Source organism: Brienomyrus brachyistius, chromosome 3 (genome assembly GCF_023856365.1).
Source record: "Brienomyrus brachyistius isolate T26 chromosome 3, BBRACH_0.4, whole genome shotgun sequence".
Lineage (NCBI taxonomy): Eukaryota > Metazoa > Chordata > Actinopteri > Osteoglossiformes > Mormyridae > Brienomyrus > Brienomyrus brachyistius.
The window spans coordinates 35,812,946-35,836,619 of NC_064535.1; the positions used below are offsets into that span (position 1 = coordinate 35,812,946).

A 23,674-nucleotide genomic window follows, 5' to 3' on the forward strand; every position below is an offset into this window, starting at 1 on the left:
CAAACACTGGCGTCTCACGAATAACTGAATAACTCACACCGAGGCAATGAAGGCAGTACCAGTGTCATCCCGTTTTACTGTTAAAATGCAGTAAACTAACATGAAATACACAATATCTAAATCCGTATACGGTCCATTCTTCAAAAACCAAAGCGGAAGAAAACAGCGGCGTTTTATGGTTTTTCTGTTTCAAAATTACAACGGAAAAAAAGAAAATCAGGAAAAGAAAGAAAGAAAAAAACAGGCTTCGAGTATTTCTATTTTAAAACCAAACAGGATATTTACAGGAAATTTACATGGTTTCTGTGATATTTACAGGAAAACCATTGGATGCCGGACAACTTATAAGACATCAAAAATAGAACATATCCTTGCTGAAAAAAACATTATAAGGCAGCATAGCTGGTTACGAGTATGACCAGTTTAAAGCGTTCTGGTTATACTGGCATATGTTGTGCAGCTACACCAACACCAAACCATCATAGACCAGCATGGAAATCATGCTGGTCTATGCGGTTTAGTTTTAACAGGGATTTGGCTTATGCACTGACCAAAAAAAGAATAAAAAAATATTGGGCAGGGTGGGGCAGCTTTGTGGGGTAGGAATCAGAATATTTCTAGTTCAAATCCCATGATCGATAGAGTGATCTCACCATTAGGCCAATAACTCAAATTGCTCCAAGGACTTCCATATTAAAAAAACCCTACAGTTCATATAAGCGTCACGCCCTGCCCCTCCTGTCAGCATTGGCCCCAGACCTCCTCCCAGGCATGGCCCCTAACGAGCCCTAACAAGCTAGGCCTGGAGCCTATTTCACCTCGCCTCCCTGCCTCCTGGATAATTACTCCCAGATGTCGTGTGTTAGATTCTTGTGTTATCTGTGTATTTAATTGCTCTCTGGTCCTGTGCCTGCTAGTTTGGTCAGTGTTGCTGGTCTGAACTTCTGTTCTTGCTTTGTCTTCCCGTTCCCTTGGTGGGGGGGTTTCCGACAAGACGCTGCAGTGAGGGTCGTTGCCCTCCCCGTGTGCCTGACAATAAGGCCTGATTTTTATATATGTTCACACACTTTTATTGGGTGAATGTATCCATTTTTATGAGTAGAACAAACCCAAGTTTACCAAATAATATTCCCAATGTCATTTAAGGTAAAGGGCCCAATTCAGCATCTGATGCAGAGTGGCACCAGACACGATGTCCGTGTCTCTGCCAGCATGAGCATATTCACCATTTTATTGTTGTGTTTTGCACGCAGGCTGCCCAGGGCGTCTGATCGGAACCATTCAGGGGAAAATGGCACAGTAATACAGCCTTTGGAGGGAATCGGGCCGAGCATTTTCATTGGCTTGGCTTAAAAATAATAAAATTCTAATTAGAAATAGCAACACTAATGATTACATACAACAAGAAAAAGCCTGAGTCCAGGAATTCTTTATATTTTCATTATATTTTAGTTCAAGTTAAACGTAATGACACGGGTCAAAACCGGCGCCCACACTTCTGGTCATTGGAAGGTACTACTCCCCCCACAGGCACACCTACTGACTCAGCAAAAGACGACATGCATTTTTGTGGTATCTTTTGTGACTCAGCAAAAGAGGAAATGCATTTACTGGTTCCACAGAATCAATTTCATCCACAGAATGACTGTGTATCATTCATGAAATGGATTTTGTTCACATTCGTGTTGCGGCTCATTCAGTCATTAATGGGATTGACATTAAGTTAAGGCTGTAAGAACAGCCTTCGATTTAAGGTTGCAGGACTGAGGCCTGGGGGCTGCTCTCAGTCAGGGAGGAAATTTACTTGCCATGTTTTGGGATAACATGAATGATCCTCTCCAGGTAGCATGAAGACTGTCCCGTTTATAAAAACCAAGCCGTTCCCAGAAAAAGTCCCAATTATCAAGAAAGTCAATGTTTTGAGATGCACACCAAGTCTCTAACCAGTGGTTTAAGGAGAGTAGCCAGCTATAGGTTACATCCCCTCTATAGAGAATTGCTAAGGGACCAGAGACAATTAAAGTCCAACATTTGTTTTAGCTTTTGCACACATAGAGCTGAAGCTCCTCTTTAATACCTCGGATTGTCAGGACTTTATGTCGTTAGTTCCAGCGTGAACAGCCAAGATGGAGACTTCATTGCTGGAGTGGGAGTCCAATGTCGCCTCGATGTCAGAAACTCTGGCCTTGGTCTTTGACGTCAGCTCTGTGTGTTATTTCGTGTTCTTGCTTAAGTTCTCGCTGAATAAATCCCTCGTTTCCCTGACTCCCAGCACTCCTGCTCCGTTCCTTCAACGTGTGACAGTCAAACTTTGAAATGATTTATCGTGGTGTCATTTTTATAATATCACAAAACCCTGGCATTTTAACAGGGGTATGTTTTTACATCCACTGTACATTCATTTTAATATGTACAATGTAATTTTTTGGTTAAGGAATGGTTTAAACAGTCATTAATCACAATCTGCAGTCTCAGCACATTTATTTCATGCTGGGTGACACCAGTTGAAACCTGCATCACAAGCCCAATAATTTACCCAGATTCAATCATAGGCTGTGAAAGGCTTCAAACCCAGTCTCAGCACGTCTGCGGGTCCTTGAGCAAGGCCCTTAACCCCCAGCTCCCGGGGCGCCGCTACAGGTGGCAGCTCTCAACAGGCAACTTACTCTACAAAGAGCAAGGTGAGGGAGGCGTAAAGACAATTTCCCCATGGGGAGTAATAAAGTATCTATTATTATTATTATTGTGAATCTTATGAAGGCTTGCGTCAGCATTTTTTCTGAAGGGTTTAGTGCATTTTTTTGCCTGAAGCAAATCTCCAGATATTTCATAAAAATGCAAAAACAAACAAACACAGACTTTGCAGGCTCAGTAAGACGGGTGCTGTCCTGTTTTCTAGTGTTTGGCCATTTTTACTTGCACAACGTTTCAGTTCACTTTTGAGTTATTGAGTTCACTGGTTAAATGAATGATTAAACCACCAAAATTAGCATGATTTAAAAAAATGTGGGGGAGGGGGGGGTTGAACAAGAACAATCAACTACAGCTTGTTAAACAAAAAAAAATCATTAAACAAATTTTAAAAAGTCATGGTACCTGTGACGCCCGCTCCGTCCGCTCCTCGTGTGTGCCACGCCCCCTGATTACCCACGTGTGCTTCCCTGATCATCTCCAGCTTTGTCCATTTACTTTGCTTGGTCCTGTCTTATTTAAGTCCTGGTCTTACCTGTTTGCCTGGTCTGTCACTGATGTTTGTTACGGTTAGATGTGTCCCGATCCCCAGTTCCCGATTAAACCCCTTGTTTTACCCGTATACGCCTGTCCGCCTGCTCTTTGCCCGCCTGCCCGAGCGATCGCTCGCTTTTAAACAGCGCGATCGCAGCCGGACGTGACAGAATGACAGACCATCAGAAGAAAAAGAGGAAGCAGAGGAGAAAGACGGTCCCTGAGGCATCGATTTGTTTGGGTACCTGCTCGCTCTCCAGCCCTAAGCTGCCCACAGAGGTCGAGGAGGAGGAGCTCGTTCTCTGCTCAGACCTAGGACCTCTTAGTCTTGGAGCCGGCTCCCTGGCCAGGATCTGGGCTCCAAGTGTGGACGAAGGAGAGGAGCCCGTTTTGATCCAGGATCCAGAGCCGAGTCCCCCTAACCGGCTGCCGGCCCGCGAGCGGTATGTTTTCCGCCCGGAGCGACTGGACAACTGGGGAGGACTGCGCGCGTTGAGAGACGCAATCCCGCGAGTGCCCCGCATCCCTACGAGGTCTACGCCCGTCTCGCCCTCACGGAACGAACCCGTTCCTCCTCGCGTGGTGGCCATTCCTGAAGCGTATCCCTCGCCACTGCTACAGGAGAGGGCTCGCCTGGCCGATCAATTCATCACCCTCCAAAGACTCTATTGGAGGGTGATAGGAGACCCGGCCGTTTCCGATGGTCCCGAAGCGGCGCTACTTGCTGCAAGGCTCCAGAGAGGTTTCGAGGTGTTCACTCCCGCGTCGGGACGAGCCGACCTCGAGCGCCTTGCAGAGGACCTGCAGGAGCTACTCCTGCTCAGGAGAGCTCCAGACCCCTCGTCGACGCAGCCGCTTCCGCCGCCTGCACGATCGCCTTCTCTGCCGCCTGCTGCTCATCAGCAGGCACTTCCTCTGTCCACGGACCCCGCGCCCGTGCTGCCGCCTCCGTCGCCTGCGCAGCTCGCGCAGCCGCCGTCGCCTGCGCAGCCGCCACCTGCGCAGCCAGCGCAGCTCGCGCAGCCGGCGTCGCCTGCGCAGCCAGCGCAGCTCGCACAGCCGCCGTCGCCTGTGCAGCCGCCACCTGCGCAGCCAGCCCCAGAGGCGCTCCCTCCGCCTGCTGCAGCCCCAGAGGCGCCCCCACTGCAGCAGCCTGCAGCTCCCGGGCCGGCGCCCCCACGGCAGCAGCCTGCAGCTCCCGGGCAGGCGCCCCCACTGCAGCAGCCTGCAGCTCCCGGGCAGGCGCCCCCACTGCAGCAGCCTGCAGCTCCAAGTCCTGACCGCGCTCCAAGTCCTGACCGCGCTCCAAGTCCTGACCACGCTCCAGCGGCTCCCGATCCGCCGCCCTTGCCTGCGGCTCCGGTGCCTGAGCAGCCGCCTGAGCTCCCTGACGCGCCCGGAGAAGTGCGCCTTGGAGAGGGGGCTCCCACAGGGGAACGACCGCCTCTGCCGGTGGACCCCTCGCCGGAGCAACTGCTCCTGCCTGCTGACCAGGCGCCCGAGCAACCACTCCCGCCTGCGCACCCTGCGCAGCCGCCTACGCAGCCGCTGCCGCCTGCAGTTCCAGAGCCAGCACTCCCCGCGCCTGCAGCAGCTCCAGCGCCCACGCCCGAGGCGCTCCCCGCGCCTGCAGCAGCTCCAGCGCCCACTCCCGGGGCGCTCCCCGTGCCTGCAGCAGCTCCAGCGCCCACGCCCGAGGCGCTTTCCGTGCCTGTAGTAGCTCCAGCGCCCAAGCATGTGGCGCCTCTCCTGCCTGCAGCTCCAGTCCCTGACCCCACTCCAGTCCCTTCTGCCCTAGTCCCCGAGGAGGTCCCAGAGGACTCCGTCTTAGCTCCTTCCTCTTCGGAGGTGGAGGAGCTTGAATGGGACCCCTCGGGGACCCTACTTGTGACTCCTTCACCCTCACCCCGGCGACATCGACCCCGACCGGGGGTCGGTATGTCTGTGTCCCGCAAGGGGAGGGGGCACGTCCTCGCTCGCCAGCGCTACGGCTGGGTCAGCGCCTGCGGGTCCTGGTCCGCCTGGTCGGCGTCCGCCTGCGGGTTCCCCGTCCCGGCCTCGTCGCCCTGCCTCGCTCCCTCTGCTGGTTCCTCGACGGTCGCCTGCAGGTCCCCTGAGGGCGGCTCCTCGGTCGCTTCCGGGTCCTCCCGCTCCGGCGCGGCGGACGATGTCGCCGCCTGCAGCGGCTCCCCCCCTCTCCTTGCCTTCGCCAGGGTCGCTTCCTGCTCCCTCGTCCCCTTCCCTGGTCTCCCCTCCGGCTCCCTCCCTCGTCCCTGCGTCTGTCCCTCGCCCTGTCTCCTCTGCCCCTCCGAGGTCCCCTCCGGCTCCGGCCTCCCGGCCGCCTGCGGCCCCTCCGGCTGCCTCCTGTCGCCCGCTGGGGCTCCCTCGGGCTCCCTTTAGTTCCCCCTCCTTCTCTCCCTTCTTTCCTGCCCCGGTCCTGCCTGTGTTTGTTTCTCCTCCTGCCTCTGTCCCGCTGTCCTCTGTTCCTCGTTCCTTTGGTCTGCCCCGCTCCGCTCCTGGTTTCCCGTCGTTCCCTCCCGTCACTCCCGCTCCTTTTGTCCCGCCTGTTCCCTCTGTGTCCCCGTTTCTTGTCTGTCTGTCGGCCTTTCCAGTCCTGTGTCGTGTCCTGTCCTGGCTCCTGACTCTTTGTCAGTTTTGCCTGTCTTGTTCCCTGTTCCCCGTTGATTTGGTTTTGCTTTTGTCTTTCAGGTTCTGGTTTCCTGGTCTCGTCCCGTCCTTCGCCTCCTCCCGGGCGCACCCGGTGTAGCGCGCCTTTGGGGGGGGGTTCTGTGATGCCCGCTCCGTCCGCTCCTCGTGTGTGCCACGCCCCCTGATTACCCACATGTGCTTCCCTCATCGTCTCCAGCTTTGTCCATTTACTTTGCTTGGTCCTGTCTTATTTAAGTCCTGGTCTTACCTGTTTGCCTGGTCTGTCATTGATGTTTGTTACGGTTAGATGTGTCCCGATCCCCAGTTCCCGATTAAACCCCTTGTTTTACCCGTATACGCCTGTCCGCCTGCTCTTTGCCCGCCTGCCCGAGCGATCGCTCGCTTTTAAACAGCGCGATCGCAGCCGGACGTGACAGTACCTAGGTTACAAAGTACAACTTTATCGGACTTAAAAGTGACTGAAAGAATTCAGTTGTTTAAAGTCGGTGATGTATTGTGCAGTTTAAGGATTTAAGGACATTGTAGGGAACCGCCCACTGGCCCAGTGGCGGAATCCAATGGTGCAGCCGAAGGCTGTGAATGCGTGTTGGTCCTTCTGAGCGCTCCTGGGAATTACTTACCCTTTTTAATATATAAAATATTCCTTTAAATACATATCTGACTCCATTTTATTAAAGACCTTTATTTCAGTATACTGTAGTCATGATGTTTATGCTGTTTGGATTACTTCGGGACTCTCCTTCAGATTACCAACTCTAGTTTAACCCTGACGAAGGAGTCCGCCAGATTCGCCTCGGCCGACAGGGCGATCCGCGGGCTTGTTCCACAGGGTTTGTCTTAGAGGTACAGAAATCGCACCATTTAAGACAATGTCAGCCTCTGATTATTCGGGTCCCTCGATATATATAATTTCCCAAAGGCTCAGTGTCTGCCAATTACTGAGCTTGTGGGTGCCTCGGAGATTAAGTCGATGTTTACCCAAACCACACATACGTCCACCTCAGGGGCTCAGCTGGGGGCAGCCCATATCATAACATGTGTCAACCTCAGCGGCAGTGAAGGCGCACGTTTCATAGCGGTAGTTTGTACGAGGTTTACTTTGGGCTCGTCTCAGGGACTCCGCAGATGCTACCCGCTATCTTACCTTGTGAACGTCTCAGGGACTATGCCTGGTGCCTAGGAACATAGTTTGTACGCCCCTCAGAGAGTAGACCGGTACCTTTCATCAGCTTGTGTTGACCTCAGAGGTTACGTCGGCCCGTAACTGAGCTTGTGCGAACTCTAGAGGTGTAGTTTTGGTATCCACCTAACTTAACCTGGGCAGTCGAGTTTGGGACCCGGATAAAGGGGATTTAACCCAGAGGCTGGAAGATAGTATTTTACCACTTTAGTCCTAATCAGGATAGAAGTCCAATCTGGAAAGTTTATAAAGAAGTTAGCAAATCAGACAGTCATAAAGTAATCAAAACAACATTTATTAAACATACCGCAACATACAATCATTGGCATGTGGCCACATACTCTTAAATACATTAGGACAAATACAATATTAAACAATCACATTCCTCAGCTGAGAGTGCACAAAGTTCTGCGGAAAGTATTCGACTACAGATGGACTTTCGCGCAGTTCTCTGTGGGAGCTCTGATTACAGAGTGACTCCCCGACTTCTTCTGAGGCCCTTCCTTAAGTATCCAACCCAGGTGATGGCATGTCTCTGAAGACTGACCAATTTCAGTCAATGGTTAATTTTAGGGGCATTGCTGACCTTGGTTCTCAAGTCCCCAACCAATCAGATCACTTTAGGGGGAAGTCGTAATTCCCTTGTTCTACCATGTAAGAGGCTCTATCAGTTTGGTGGGTTTAGCCGAAGTTTCTATATTTCTCTTAGGGAAAGCTATACTGCCTTAAATCTGAGAGGATAATACTCCTCGTCTCATGCCTATTCAAACGAGACCAAACATGCGTGTATTTGTCCCTAACATCTATGTGTGGTGAGTTATCCTGTTTATAGTGGGAAAGGTGTCTGTGTCTGGAGGCTGACAGCTGTTGTTGCTGTGAATTGACTGTAGGGCTCTGGTCACTCTGGGGGTGAGAGGTCTTGCTTTTTCTGTGCTGCTCCAGTTATTTCTATCCAGTCTCACAGGAGCCAGAAGGCCTTTGCCTTCCTTAAAAGGGGAGGTCTGATGAGTGGAGTCCAGTCTTGCCCGGGCCAGAAGATCCTTTTCTTGGAGCTCTGAAAAAGACTGATGCAGGCTGATCAGAGTTGGGGCCTGCAGGACCTATAAGTTTTATGTCCTTACAGTTCCCCCCTTGGCCCCTTGGGGCAGACCCAGAGCGGTCATTTCCTAGGTCCCTGAAGTCTCCAACCTCTGTACGGGTTGTACCTGGAGAGGGCTAGGGATGAAGGCGTTTTTGGTAGATGTTTTGAGAATCTGGATCTGATGTCGGAGGTAGCAGAATTGGAGTCTGGTGATGATGAAGATAAAGCCACTGGCGATAACGCATATCCGAAACATCCAGTCCCACCATAAGCAGATATACTGCGCTGAACGTGTGGATGCGCTGGTCAGGATATGTACAGTTTTCTTTGTTAAATTGGCCGGCACCTGCGCCTGATGGAGGTGGTAGTCAATCTGTAGAATGACCTGCTTAACTAAATCCATGGTTTCGGTCATGGTTCGCGTGTCTTCATCATAAAAGGTGTCGTCCCACCATGGGGAGACATCAACATCTAATGGTACTCTCCCCAGAATGTTGATGTGACCCATGGTGAAGTCATCGGTTACCTCCAGGCAGAAAGTGTGATTTGCAGGGCAGGTAAGGCCTCCATAGATGAATGAGTCCATTTTACTGACAACACACCATTGTGTATGTGAGACTTGAACTGCTTCTGCGTGTCCATGTAGTGAGTGTATGTTGATGAGTTTTGTGTCGTTATGTTAAAAGGGCTGAAGTGTGTTGCAGGTGCAAATGATATTATGCGTGGTCTCGTGGCAACAGGCACGAGTATTAACTAAGGTTTCAGTCCCTTTCAGAGTCATGCATCCCATACGATGGTCCCACTTAATTACCTGGTCTTTTACTATGGTTCCCAGGGATTGTACGGTAGTCAAATTGGGGCATACCTGGCCTGGATTACTTAAAGAAAAGGTTACAAAGAATCCTATACAACTGAAGTGGACTATCCCAAGTTGCTGGGTCTGATTTCTAGTCATGTATATCCCGGAGTGCTGGCCAGAACACCACTTAAGGCCCATGGATCCTGATGAATGTTTATTTATTACTTTAATTCCAGTGCAACATCCTTTCTCCAGGTCTCATATACACAGGTGCTGATGTAGGTGGTTGGGTGTGTATGGGTGTGTGGTGTGTGTGTGGTCTAAAAGAAACAAAAGTATATCCTCCTGAGACCCGGTAATTCGTTTTTGGGCACTGTAGTCAGGGACGGATTACGGACCGGGCCAGCGGGGCCGCTGCCCAGGGGCCCTTGGGGTGCAGGGGGCCCGTGGGGCCCCTAGCCCAAAACAATTTGCAACGCTTATCAACAATGTATTTTCGTTTGTCTATTTTAGAGGGCCTACATTCTTTGATCCTCTGCCTACAAGGGCCCCTGACCCTATAGGGAGGGCGTTTGGCTGCCAAGGGCCCTTGAATTGTGGTGGTTGTGGTGGTGGTGCTGATGGTGGTGGTGGTGGGGGGTTGGTGCTTTCAGGGGGCCCCCGGCCCTGCTATAGGAACTTTAAAGGGAAATGGGTGCATGGGAGCCTACTTTTAGAAGGCCCTCTTAGGCCCTCCTATTATGGTCCTGGCTTCTGGCTACCAGGGGGTCCTAGGGAGGATGGGGGCTTTGGGGGCTTTCAGAGGGCCCTCTGATTATGAGCGCCCTACTAGGAGGCCCTAGGGAGGAGGGTGTAGTGTACCTTTAGAGCTCTGATTACAAGGGCCCCTACCATGGGACCCCTGGCTTCTGGGGGGAGGGGGCGTGTTAACAGCCTTACAGAAGGCCCTCTGACTAGGGAGCGGTAGCATGGTGGGATGGAGGCAGTTAACCTGCCCGCTGAGTGGTCCCCAGAGCAGTGTAGCAGTGTAAGAGTTTGACCTGTGTAATCACTCCCAGGGCTGTAGTGGAGGCTAAACGCAAGTAAGCACGGTTTACCCACCTCTGAAATTTCAGAATTAGAGTTTACCCACTTCTCAATTGATCTAAATGCACATCATAGTATAGTTTATGCACAAAATGTGATCACAGAATTTGTAGTTCACCCACCTCTTATTTTACCACTACACCCCTGATCACTCCGTTCTGTACGGGGATATGGTACACAGGTGGATTCTGGCATGGTTCAGCTGGACACGGTACACATGTAGTGTGATCCCATGGTAATAACCAGGCTGCTGAATAGAAATGGGATGATTAGCAAAAGTGCTTTGATTTAGAGCATGAATTGTATGACATTCAAACTGCATGATCAGTTTGCATTGTTGATTAAGACTGGACAAGTTCTAATATTTTCTGACTTCTGCCTGATGGTTATTTCACTCGATGCTAGAACAGCAGACAGCATGCTGTAGTAGACAGTTGCTACCCCTCCGCCACTCAGAGTGTTGCAAAATTGTTACATTTCCTCCAGTCAGCCAATCAGGTGTTGTGTGCACTTTTCAAAATCCAACTGAAAATTCACAGCAGATATTAAACCCCCTGCCAGTATCAAAACTCCTCATTCAGACAGTTCAGCTTGAGAACTTGCTTTGTACTCTCTATACCGTCTTCTATACTTCTTTGTTATCACAAGATTAACAACCAAAAGCCTTTTTAAAGGCTCATTACCTTTTATATTGCATCTCTCTCCCTCTATCTCCTTGACTTTCTCTCACTCTCTTTCCACCTCTCTCTCTCTCTAAACCTCTCTCTCTTATTCTATATAATTGTATAATATCCATCCATCCATCCATTTTCCAAACCGCTTATCCTACTGGGTCGCGGGGGGTCCGGAGCCTATCCCGGAAGCAATGGGCACGAGGCAGGGAACAACCCAGGATGGGGGGCCAGCCCATCATAATTGTATAATATATTATTTGTAATTATATTATACTATATTATATATTGCATATTATATTCTGTACTATTCATTACCAGAAGTATATGATTTTCTAGTCTTATATTCTAGTCATATTATACTGAACAAAAATATAAACGCAACACTCTTGTTTCTGCTCCCATTTTTCATGAGATGGACTTAAAGATCTACAATTCATTCCAGATACACAATATTACCATTTCTCTCAAACATTTCTCACAAATCAGTCTAAATGTGTGATAGTGAGCACTTCTGCTTTGCTGAGATAATCCATCCCACCTCACAGGTGTGCCACATCAAGATGCTGATCTGACATCATGGGTAGTGCACAGGTGTACCTTATACTGCCCACAATAAAAGGCCACCCTGGAATGTGCAGTTTTTTGCTTTATTGGGGGTTTGGGGACTCAGAACCGGTCAGTATCTGGTGTGACCACCATTTGCCTCATGCAATGCAACACATCTTCTTCGCATAGAGTTTATCAGATTGTCAATTGTGGCCTGTGGAATGTTGGTCCACTCCTCTTCAATGGCTGTGCGAAGTTGTTGGATATTAGTGGGAACTGGTACACGCTGTCGTATACGCCGGTCAAGCACATCCCAAACATGCTCAACGGGTGACATGTCCGGTGAGTATGCTGGCCATGCAAGAACTGGGACATTTTCAGCTTCCAAGAACTGTGTACAGATCCTTGCAACATGGGGCCGTGCATTATCTGTCTGAGTGGCTGGTCTCAGACGATCTTGGAGGTGAACCTGCTGGATGTGGAGGTCCTGGGCTGGTGTGGTTACACGTGGTCTGCGGTTGTGAGGCCGGTTGGATGTACTGCCATATTCTCTGAAACGCCTTTGGAGACGGCTTATGGTTGAGAAATGAACATTCAATGCACGAGCAACAGATCTGGTTGACATTCCTGCTGTCCGCATGCCAATTGCACGCTCCCTCAATGCTTGTGGCATCTGTGGCATTTTGCTGTGAGACAAAACTGCACATTCCAGGGTGGCCTTTTATTGTGGGCAGTATAAGGTACACCTGTGCACTACCCATGATGTCAGATCAGCATCTTGATGTGGCACACCTGTGAGGTGGGATGGATTATCTCAGCAAAGCAGAAGTGCTCACTATCACACATTTAGACTGATTTGTGAGAAATGTTTGAGAGAAATGGTAATATTGTGTATCTGGAATGAATTGTAGATCTTTAAGTCCATCTCATAAAAAATGGGAGCAAAAACAAAAGTGTTGCGTTTATATTTTTGTTCAGTGTATTTTATACTGTATTATATTTCATAGTTGTAATAACAGTACACCAAAGATCCAGGCCTTTTTAAAGGCTAGTCTAAGTAGCAGTTGCTACCTAGCAACTTACAGCCTTTTTAAAAGGTTGTTGTTCTTTTATATTTTAGCTATAGTATTGCAAGAGTAATTCTAGATCACCTTATAAAGACACAATTTCCATAAATAACATGGATCCCAAACAAAGAAGTGATGCTTCAAAAAGAAAAGCAAAAAAAATGAAGGAGGCAAAGCAGGCAGTTTTCCTAAAAGACGTTCCTTTAATATCAAACTTTTTTGATAAGCCGCTGGATAAAAGTTAGATGAGTATTGCTAATGTTAGCATTCACCAGAGTTCTAGCAATGACGATGAGCTCACCACTGGATTATTGTTATCTGACAGTGTCTATGGACCCTTGCAGACCCAGTCAGGTACAGGACATGGATGCCAGCCCTGCCAGGCTACCACAGACCACCAGCAACAGAAAGATAATCAAATGAAAGTTGCAGGTGTGTCAGAGCCACAATTAGACCAGTCAGCTGAATTGCCTGAGGTACAGTTTTCAAATGAGGAGGGCACAGACCCCAACTCCTGGTGTGAAACTGTCAATGACCCTGCTTTATGGCCCAGTACCATTACCGACCCAGCCAAGTCAATTCTTCTTAGTAGAGGGGTAGCTGCATTTCAAAACAGAAGTGCTAAGTATCCTGCCTCAGTCAGGGATAGGTTAATGGGTTAGTGTTGGGTTAGGGTTAGTGTTTGACAGTAGGTTTAACATTTTCCTTTTTTTTAACTTTTTCACAAAATATCTATAATTAGACCTAAATGTTATCCATATCATACAAAATGGTGACTTGGAGTAGGAACAGTAAAATTAAATGTTATTTCTCCCTTTAGCTGCATTAAAAAGTCCCCAAAGTTTCACAACTGGTTCATGGTGAATTATTTTCCAAATGTATCAAAATCTCCCTCCCTCCCCCTTAAGAACGTGACACATGCTGGCTGCCAGTGTAGAGCCCAGCCCACCGGCTGCTGCCAATACACAGTCTACGGCTGCTTCGCACAGGTTATGGAATGTTGCTAATATTCAGATCAAAGATTCTAGGGTGTTATTCTACTCTAGGAAGTTCTGCATACAAGACATTGTTTTAATGCTATTTTAATCCACGTTATTGTACCAAATACATTGCCGATTTTATCAGCAAAATAAGCTAGATCATATTGCTTAATTGATTTTGTTTACCCATGCCAACGGTTGCTAAGGGAAGAAAAGCCATGCTTTTAAACAAGGGTAACGTTAATTTCAGCCCAATTGGCAGGGACGGATTACGGACCGGGCCAGCGGGGCCGCTGCCCAGGGGCCCTTGGGGTGCAGGGGGCCCGTGGGGCCCCTAGCCCAAAACAATTTGCAACGCTTATCAACAATGTATTTTCGTTTGTCTATTTTAGCCTACATTCTTTGATCCTCTGCCTACAAGGGCCCCTGACCCTATAGGGAGGGCGTTTGGCTGCCAAGGGCCCTTGAATTGTGGTGGTTGTGGTGGTGGTGGGGGGGGGGGGGGGGGCTCACGAACGTTTTGCCCAGGGGCCCACACAACCCATAATCCGTCCCTGCCAATTGGTCAGTAATAGCAAATGCACATGGATTTGACAGAAAATTAAGCAATTTAAATGAAGAAAAGAAAAGAATTATATGGGCGTGCGGTAGACGTTTCTAGTGGGCATTCCCAAGTTGAAATCATGGATATGTTTTTCTTGTCGAGGCGCAACGTGTTTTTTTGTTTGTTTCAATCTTTATTATAGTATGCCTGCCCTCCTAAATCTATATGGCATAAAGTAAAAGAACGAAAAGTAATGTAATAAAAGTAGATCTACAATCACAAATTTAAACTGATAACGACTTCCATGAGCCGGCAAGAAGACAAAAGGATCACACAGCTAACGACAACATTAACTGTAGCTACGAAGTTTTAAGGTAGGACAATAGGTTTCATTTATCATTTGCCCGCCGTGGCTCTAGTTGGCAAGAAATATGACACGGGTGGGTAGTATTTGTGATTTTGCTTACTTACCATTTCATTCTGTTGGTGTCCTTGAATTTATTTGTTCCTGGCCCTGCGCATGATATGACTGCCCCCTAGTTACGAGGATGTAATTGTCTTCTTTGGGAAAGCTGCAAAGCAACAATTGCAGATTATAACAGGTACATGGCATTTTGGTTCACTTTTATAGACATTTCTATTTCAAACTAGCACATTCTGGATAATTCAAACAAATAATGTTTGTTATGGTACGATCTGGTTATGCTACGTTGCTACCTGTCTCTATAAACAGAGATGGGTAACCTGGTGCTAACATTAACGTGAGGTAATGGCATTAGGCTGTACTGATTATAATTTGAGATCCAACTTACTGTATCAACTTAAGCCACCTTCTTTTCACTTTTTCCGAGGTAAAAAGCGGCAAAAGATAGTTTTGTCAACATCATTCTGCTTTTACAACACGGTAAGCGTACGCCGCACTAGTTTGGATCCACAAGTGGCATGATGACGTAGCAACTAGTCATCCCAGACAATGCTGGCGTTTTTTTTTTTTTTTGAGGGGGGGGGGGGGGGGGGCCTTGCGAACGTTTTGCCCAGGGGCCCACACAACCCATAATCCGTCCCTGGCTAGGTGGGATAGAGCACAATGTCAGGAAGGTGTCCGGAATGTCTTCTATACTCAGGGCATAGTTGCACTTTACACATCACTGTGTTAAAATACACATGCTGCTACATGCACAAAATCAACCGTGCAAAACTGCACTTTTCTAAAAAATACCGTCCTTGTACCATATTAAACTGCTGCTAATCATTTGCACATATATGCACACGAAATTACATTCCAGTATTGAAATATAATGTTTCTCTGCTGTTGTAATACCTGTGTCATCACCCGCCGAGATAGCAAAGTTATGCTGGTTCTGATGTGGGCCACATACTGTAGTTTCTTCTGGCCCACAACCCGCCTGGGTCCTCAGCCCAGAATTGGCGTTTGTACAGCATCCTCACTTATTTTCAAAAGCTGGCCCAGATCTGGCCCACATACTGCACAACAATCATAATGAGAGTCTGGCCCACGTGTGGCACAGGCACTACAGAATGACTTATTCTTTAAGGTACGGCCCAGATCTGGCCCACATACTGCACGCCAATCAGAATGGGGGTGTGGCCCAGACACTACAAAATGACGTTTTCTTAAAGGTACAGTACAGATCTGATCCCCCCCCCCCAGATCCGGGCCTTATGTAAGATATCATATTGTAAAGTAGCTTGGCCCAGGTCTGACCCACGAATTATGTAACGGTACAGCACAGAACTGGCTGAAGTAATGATCAAACTACAAATTGCAGTACTTCAAATTACATAGAACTACACTTAGCGTTACAGTGAAGAAAAAGCAAAACAACACATTTTCAATTGGTTTTATTTTTTAAACATCAGTCAAATTCAGAAAATTCAGAACAGCAAAGCACATGGTAAGAAAAATATTTCACAAAATTGAAAATTTAGCTTTTTTTTTCCATCCTAAATTTTAATGAATATTACAAACAAAATGAATGACTAGTGTGTGAATATTTGCATAGACACATCTGGCACACATACTGGTGGGTGAAAGTGGGTGGGTGGTTGATTGAACAAGGGAGACATTTTATGAGTCTGTTTTTTGCCGCCGTTTTCTGCCGCCCTCACGATCTAAAGCAAGCTGCAGCCATCTTTTCATGACAGATTCCACATCATGATCTGTTGCTTTGGACATCAGTGGATTTTTTCGAACTGCAGCTAAAATGGCAGAAAGTAACAGATATATCTCAAAATACATACAATATTGAGATTTTAAAACAAATTTATGCTAGTTTAAAAATAATCCATGAATTTGGTTTTAAGATTTTCAATGCAGCAACACCAGTCAGGAAAATATGTAAATTTAGTTTTTCAACATATCCAAAAATTCACCTAGTATTAAACTCTCATTTATTTAAAGATTTTTATACTTGGTGACAAAACAGTTAAGCACCCAGTTGGAGTGGTGGAAATAAATCTGCACATGGTGAAAGGTCATGTGACTATCACAATGATTATATCATACATTCAAATCAGGCCGTTATTTCTGGGTGCTTAACTTGTTTTTGTCACTGAGTGTATAGATGTTAAGTTATTAGCAATGCTAAGTCATATTTTATGGAACATCATAATACTCAAAATTAAATAAGCAAATGTATATGTGTACATAAATACATACATAAATATCTCAATAAATAAAATAATTACATCCTCCAAAGCTTTTCAAAGTATTTCCTATATCTGCTAGGCTGAATAATGGATCACACGAGCTGGGCGTAACACTCAGTGCCGCCCCCCTCAAAGTGATTGACAGAGTGCACCATTATTCAGAAATACATCATTGTGAAGTCACTTTATTGTGAAATAGAATTTAAATTATGTAAGCAATCACTTTTGCATATTATGAAATGTAATTCCATTTATTGAATTATTGTTAAATAAAATGACACTTAAATGAATTAATTATTGAAATATTTATTTATTTCCAAATATATGACCCGTCGCTACAAAATGAGTCTGAAATCGCACTGATAGAACTGCACCCATAAGACTCATTTCGTGGTGATGGGTGTCACACGACGTGCCGAACGAGTGATCGCTTTGGCAGCGCGAGCGAACAGGAACGAGCAGGCAGGCGGAAAACGGGGCGAACTGGGGTTTTATTGGGGAACGAAGTACAAGCACCAGGTAACATCAATGACGGACAAAGGACTCAGGTAAGACACGGACTAAAATACACAGGACTGATTGAAAATAATCAGACACAGCTGGGTACTATCGGGAAAGAACACGTGGGTAATCCGGGGGCGTGGCACACACGAGGAGCCGACGAGCAGGGCATGACAGAACCCCCCCCCAAAGGCGCGCTTCTCCGGGTGCGCCAAGGAAGGGGGCGACGGACGGGACGAGGCAAAACAGGACCTGAAAAACAAAACCAGAATCAACGCTGGACAGGAAACAGGACCGAAGAACAAAACACAGCCAGGGACAAGACGAAGGACAAGACCTGACAAAGAACAGGAAAAGCGGAAAGACAGACAAGAAAGGGAGAAACAGAGGGAACATGCGAGACAAAAGGAGCAGGAGTGAACGGAGGGAAAACAGGAGGACAAGGAGCAGAGACAGGCGGGACGAGGAGCAAAGAAAGGAGGCACAGAGACAGGAGAGCAGGGCAAGAAGGAGGGGGAACAAAGGGGAGCCCGTGGGAGCCCCAGTGGGCGACTGGAGGGGCCGCAGGCGGCCGGAGCCGGAGGGCCCGAGGAGACAGGGCGAGAGATCTGCGGAGGGGCCAGGGAGGGAGCACCGGGGAAGCTGGAAAGGGAGCTGAAAGGGGCCTGGGCGAAGGCAAGGCAAGGGGGGGAGCCGCAGCAGGCGGCGACGTCCTCCGATGGGCCGAAGGTGGGGGCCCCGCAGGCGACCGAGGAGCAGCCGTCGGGGAGCCCCCCGGCGACCGACCAGGCACCGGAGGGGGGAGCAAGGCAGGGCGACGAGGCACCGGAAGGGGACCCGCAGGCGACAGCCGACCCGGAGGGCCAGGACCCGCGGGCGCCAACCGAGCCCCAGCGCAGGCAAGGCAGGGCAAGCCAGGGGGCAGGGCGGGCGGGACCCCAGCCCTGCGTCTGTGCCCCCTCCCCCTGCGGGACACAGACATGCCGACCCCAGGTCGGGGTCGACGTCGCCGGGGTGAGGGACAAGGAGTCACAAGTGCTGTCCCCGAGGGGTCCCATTCCAGCTCCTCCACCTCCGAAGAGGGAGGAGCCAAGATGGAGTCGTCCGGGACCACCTCGGGGACTAGGGTGAAAGGAACTGAGGCTGCAGGCGGAGGGGGCGCCTCTGGGGCTGCTGCAGGCGGAGGGGGCGCCTCTGGGGCTGCTGCAGGCGGAGGGGGCGCCTCTGGGGCTGCTGCAGGCGGAGGGGGCGCCTCTGGGGCTGCTGCAGGCGGAGGGGGCGCCTCTGGGGCTGCTGCAGGCGGAGGGGGCGCCTCTGGGGCTGCTGCAGGCGGAGGAAGCTGCGCTGGCGACGCAGGTGGCGGCTGCACAGGCGACGGCGGCTGCGCAGGCGGCAGCACAGGCGTTGGGTCCGTGGGCAGAGGAAGTGCCTGCTCATGAGCAGCAGGCGGCAGAGAAGGCGATCGTGCAGGCGGCGGAAGCGGCTGCGTCGGCGAGGGGTCTGGAGCTCTCCTGAGCAGGAGTAGCTCCTGCAGGTCCTCTGCAAGGCGCTCGAGGTCGGCTCGTCCCGATGCGGGAGTGAACACCTCAAAACCCCTCTGGAGCCATGCGGCGAGTAGTGCCGCCTCGGGACCCTCGGAAATGGCCGGGTCTCCTATCACCCTCCAATAGAGTCCTTGGAGGGTGATGAATTGATCGGCCAGGCGAGCCCTCTCCTGTAGCAGTGGCGAGGGGTACGCCTCAGGAATGGCCCCCGTGCGAGGAAGGACGGGTTCGTCCCGTGAGGGGGAGACGGGCGTAGACCTCGTAGGGATGCGGGGCACCCGCGGGATTGCGTCTCAATGCGCGCAGCCCTCCCCAGTTGTCCAGTCGCTCCGGGCGGAAAACATACCGCTCGAGGGGCGGCAGCCGGTCAGGGGGACTCGGCTCTGGATCCTGGATCAAAAAGGGCTCCTCTCCTTCGTCCACACTCGGAGCCCAGATCCTGGCCAGGGAGCCGGCTCCCAGACTAAGCGGTCCTAGGTCTGAGCAGAGGACGAGCTCCTCCTCCTCTGTGGGTAGCTTAGGGCTGGAGAGCGAGCAGGTAGCCAAACAAATCGACGCCTCAGGGACCGTCTTTCTCCTCTGCTTCCTCTTTTTCTTCTGTGGGTCCATCATTCTGTCATGCGACGTGCCAAACGAGTGATCGCTTTGGCAGTGCGAGCGAACAGGAACGAGCAGGCAGGCGGAAAATGGGGCGAACTGGGGTTTTATTGGGGAACGAAGTACAAACACCAAGTAACATCAATGACGGACAAAGGACTCAGGTAAGACACGGACTAAAATACACAGGACTGATTGAAAATAATCAGACACAGCTGGGTACAATCGGGAAAGAACACGTGGGTAATCCGGGGGCGTGGCACACATGAGGAGCCGACGAGCAGGGCATGACAATGGCTTACATTTATTTGTTTATTTGAGTGTTCTGGTGTTCCATATATTTTATCCTTCTCAACGACCACCTTGTCCAGCTAATGACCCATATGATATGTTTGCATATACATTTACCAATCATCACATCCTTCAATCGCAGTGCTGCAAATAATGTCTTCCCATTCAACCCCTTCCAATTCATGTTTCTAGCAAGGCTATTGGAAATTGTTTTCCTCATTAGCCGCCAGACTGCATCCTTTATGTCACACCCTCCAATAAGACTTAAGTGATTCATCTACGAGAGACACACCAAAACATTTAGTCACAAATTACCAAATCTTTACAACTGATGGAACAGGACATTCACTTTGCATTTTAAAAAAAGTTAATCATAAAGTCCAAAAGTGGCTGTTAAACTTTAAAATAGTGACCACAGAAAGTGGTATTATCCCCCTAAGATATATAAAAACCTACCAATCTCTCTTTGAATTCTCCATTACTAAGCTGTACTTCCACGTTTTGTAGTGCTTCTATATCATGCACTGGCAGAAGCCCTTCTTCAGTTTCACAGTCCTGGGTGTTTTGCCGTGCTTGAAGAAGACGCAAAATAAATGTCTGTTGTTCAAGGATCATTTCGTGCTTTGTTAGGACTTCCCGAATTAGTGCTCAAACACATAAAGAGGCATTTGCAATGTTATAGTAAGTTTGATTGATAGCAAGATTTTATCAGATATTGACAATGAGAATTATTTTTCCAGTAGTCAGTAGTCATACCAGGTGATATTTGCCAGTGTCAGCTGCCTGCTAGAGTTCACCTTGTGATGTGATATTTAGTCAAATGATAAACCCTACTCTTTACTTTATAAAGTAACATTATATGTCCTGACCAAGTTTTGAAGGTATTCTCATGTATCTGAATCCTTTGCAAAGATACAGACAGCAACCGGTAAGAGAGTCAACAAGGTGCTAACAAATGAAATATTTACCGACACATGAAATCCACACTGGAAACAAAAGAAAAGAATGAACAATCAGTACATATACCGTGCATGTATAAATGGGGTTGTGCAAAGGAAAGTAGTTTTGGACTAATTGACTATTTAGCTGGTTGTGTGCATGTATGTTGAAAATAATATGCATATGCGCGCGCACACACACACACAATAACTTTTTTCAATGGAAAACTATTTCCATTGAAAAAAAAAATCTATATAAATTATTAAATTACACATTCATGGAACTTACCTTCAGATGAAGTTTGATTGCTCCAAACTCTTGGTGGCTGTTGTGATGATTGTTGCTGGGTAAATGAATTAGCCCAACCTTGAGGAAATTGGGCTACTAGAGAGAAGAGGAAAAAGACCAGAATATATTTTTAATGTATATTATTTTTGATTGATCCACATCAGTCAACTGCATGGCTAATGTTTAATTATTAGAAAGCTGCTACATTCAATTATTGTAGAAGACCGATTGATTAGCTTATATAACAATGGTTGCCATCCAATCAATGTACAACAACCTCAGAAACCCAATATACAACTTGCCATCAAGGACAACCATGATGTAAATGTTATTATTTCAGGTACCACAGCAACTCTCAAACACGTTTACCACTTCCACAATGCAAATTTAGTGATTTTTATACTTTCAGAATTAAAACCAACAATTAGAAAAGTGTGTACTGCAGGGAATACCCACTAGTGTTATATCTATACTTAGAACAAGGTTCAGGAATGACTACCAATGCAGTGTAGAAATGGCAACCAATGTAGAAATACTAATATATTTTTACTGACAGTGGCTACCCTTAAAAAACTTTCATTTCTAATAGGAAATTGCTCAGGTGTTACTTGCCTTCAGCAGGAGTCCTTTGTAGCTGTGATGGGGGTGTCCAAGTTTTTGCATGGTCTTGGTGAAACTGATTAACTAAAGGCAAAATTTTAGTTTGCAGATAACAATAATCCTTTTGATAAGTAACATTCATAAATAACGAAATATATGAATATTACCTTCAGATGGTATCCAGGACTTCTGAACTTTTGAAGGCTCTGGATGAGGTGGTGGTCAGGAAAACAAGTCTGCACGGTCTTAAGAACAAAGCACAAGGGGGAATGACAATTCCATAACTTAAATGACGTAATGAACTGGTGGCAATTCTTCAATATATACTTCTGGATAATCAAAAAAATCTGCTTAAGAAAATAAACAGAAAAGCAATGTCAAAATAATAGTAATGACCACCAGCCACATTCTGCACACAATACAGGGTTTTTGTTTTGAGTAGGGTCCTGGCATCCTTGGGTAGATATGGGTGGTGTATTCTGAGAATTCCCAGAAGGGCAGACAAAGCAACTAAAGATACACCAAACCTGACAGCCCAGTCACTCAGTGTGCCCACCAATGACAAACTGCTCATATCACCCCCTGCATAATCACTCTCAAATTCCCCTGAGGTCTCCCCCTCACTCTCTGATTGACTTGGATAGAAAGGATAGGCTTGATCTACACTGGCATCACCGATTGTATCATAACCTTCCATCACAGTCTCAGTGCCCTCTGTATTCTCGCTCATAAGCGATACTAAAAACATGTTCACTTTTTTCACAGCTTTTTTCCTAACCTTACGTCTATCCATATTTAAAGTACCTTAAATGGTGTGTGGGTTACTTCTGTGCACTCTGGGAAGAAAAGGAAAAATGAGGGGAAATAAAACACATTTGCCTTTAGATATTTTAATATTATATTTACCTGATTGGATTCAGATACAAAAATATGTGGATCGCTTATCTCTACACAAATGAATCCAATCAGTCCTACACTACTACCATACTGCATTCGAGGAGTTTTGTGTCAAGATTCAGTGTGGCTGGCTATGTGATCCTGCAATGCCATACTGGGAAGTGATATAAATTCCATGTTTGCAAAAACCATTCTACCTCCCCACTGACAACTGCAACTACAGGTATCCCCCGTTTAATGTTAGCTTTACGTTCTGTAAAACAGGACGTTAGACGATTTGGACGTTGATCGAATATTACCATAATCATTTAGAAAATACAGTAATGTATACATAAGTAATTCACATAAAAATTCGCAACAATTAATAATTAAGTAAAATATGGTTAACTAGAGTTCATTACAGTGCTATAGAGTGCAGTGTCTGTATTGGTCACCTAACGCCTGCCCGCGCGTTTTAAAACAGCGGCCGTTAAAACGCAGATATAAATTTTTATTGCAATTTTTGGCTACGGTTGTTAACGCGAATACCTGTTCTAAGAGCTACACTTCAGCCTTAATAATTTTTTATTGTATATATTAATCTTAATCCATATATCCCAAGATAACGGTATTGTTGGTTATTGGTTTAGTTGTAGATTTTCTAACGTTTCGCGGTCGATAGAATACTTTTACCTCGACACCAGGCCAGGGTTCCCAGCCTAGTCCTTAATATTACATATTACGTTTCTCATTCTATTAAGGTGACAAATCCATGATACATCGAAAACTGTGATATTTGGATATACGGTTATCATGACGTGATTTTTTCATAATGTTGGAGCCCTACGTATATACAGTGTGGCGCTTAAGCAATGTACTAGCCCCGATAAATCACACTTAGTTGTAATCGGACGTACATATTTTTGTACTCGCCGGTGGTTGTGATTATACTCGCCTCAGGTACGTGGGCCACGGCAATTATTTCAGTTATATCGTATGATAAATTCATATTAACATGTTGAAATAAAATACTTACCGGTCCAGTCATGCGACTAAGATAGAATGACCGCAAACTGTAGTTTCAGGACGTCTTTACAGCCAATCAGGATACTGGAAAATTAAGCTTATGACCAATGTCCCTGAGCTCCGTTTCATTCAAGGGTACTTAAGCGCACCGGGAAAACGGCGCTAAAATAGCAAACAGGTGTTGTGCCGAATTCTGCACCCCTGCCGTGAAATGCACCCCCTGTCGGGAGCGCGCACCGCTCTTTTCTTCTATTCGAAGTGGGAAAATACGTAGTTCCGTCAATCTAAATATGCAACAGAAATATTACATTGCGTTTGCACATTTAGAAGACCACTGTCCCACTTCACGAAGGCTGCATTTAACCCATATGAAACTGATAAACTGTGACATGTAAACGATGAGCTCCGAACGAGAACGTAGGTGATTTATTTGTCTCGTCATCAGTTTACTAGTTTGAGAACAAGGAAGTCCTTCGCTTTAAGAATCAAA

At 47.4% G+C, this 23,674-nt stretch overlaps 3 protein-coding genes and 1 pseudogene across 7 annotated transcripts in view; 1 reads left to right on the top strand and 3 right to left on the bottom strand.

The window, feature by feature from the left end:
• Nucleotides 1-23,674, top strand: part of LOC125739311 (uncharacterized) — a 117,641-nt gene that overhangs the window by 74,666 nt on the left and 19,301 nt on the right. The gene's annotated exons all lie outside the window — the stretch shown is intronic.
• LOC125739323 (uncharacterized) overlaps nt 1-23,674 on the bottom strand; it is a 112,392-nt gene that overhangs the window by 55,527 nt on the left and 33,191 nt on the right. The window lies entirely within an intron of this gene.
• Nucleotides 7,533-9,625, bottom strand: LOC125739331 (uncharacterized; annotated as a pseudogene).
• On the bottom strand, nt 9,784-19,179 carry LOC125738567 (proline-rich protein 36-like). Its single transcript, XM_049007701.1, has 3 exons — nt 18,945-19,179; nt 18,125-18,859; nt 9,784-9,863 (listed from the first exon to the last, which is right to left on the bottom strand). Exons 1-3 carry the CDS (start codon nt 19,177-19,179, stop codon nt 9,784-9,786), a joined length of 1,050 nt encoding a protein of 349 aa, XP_048863658.1.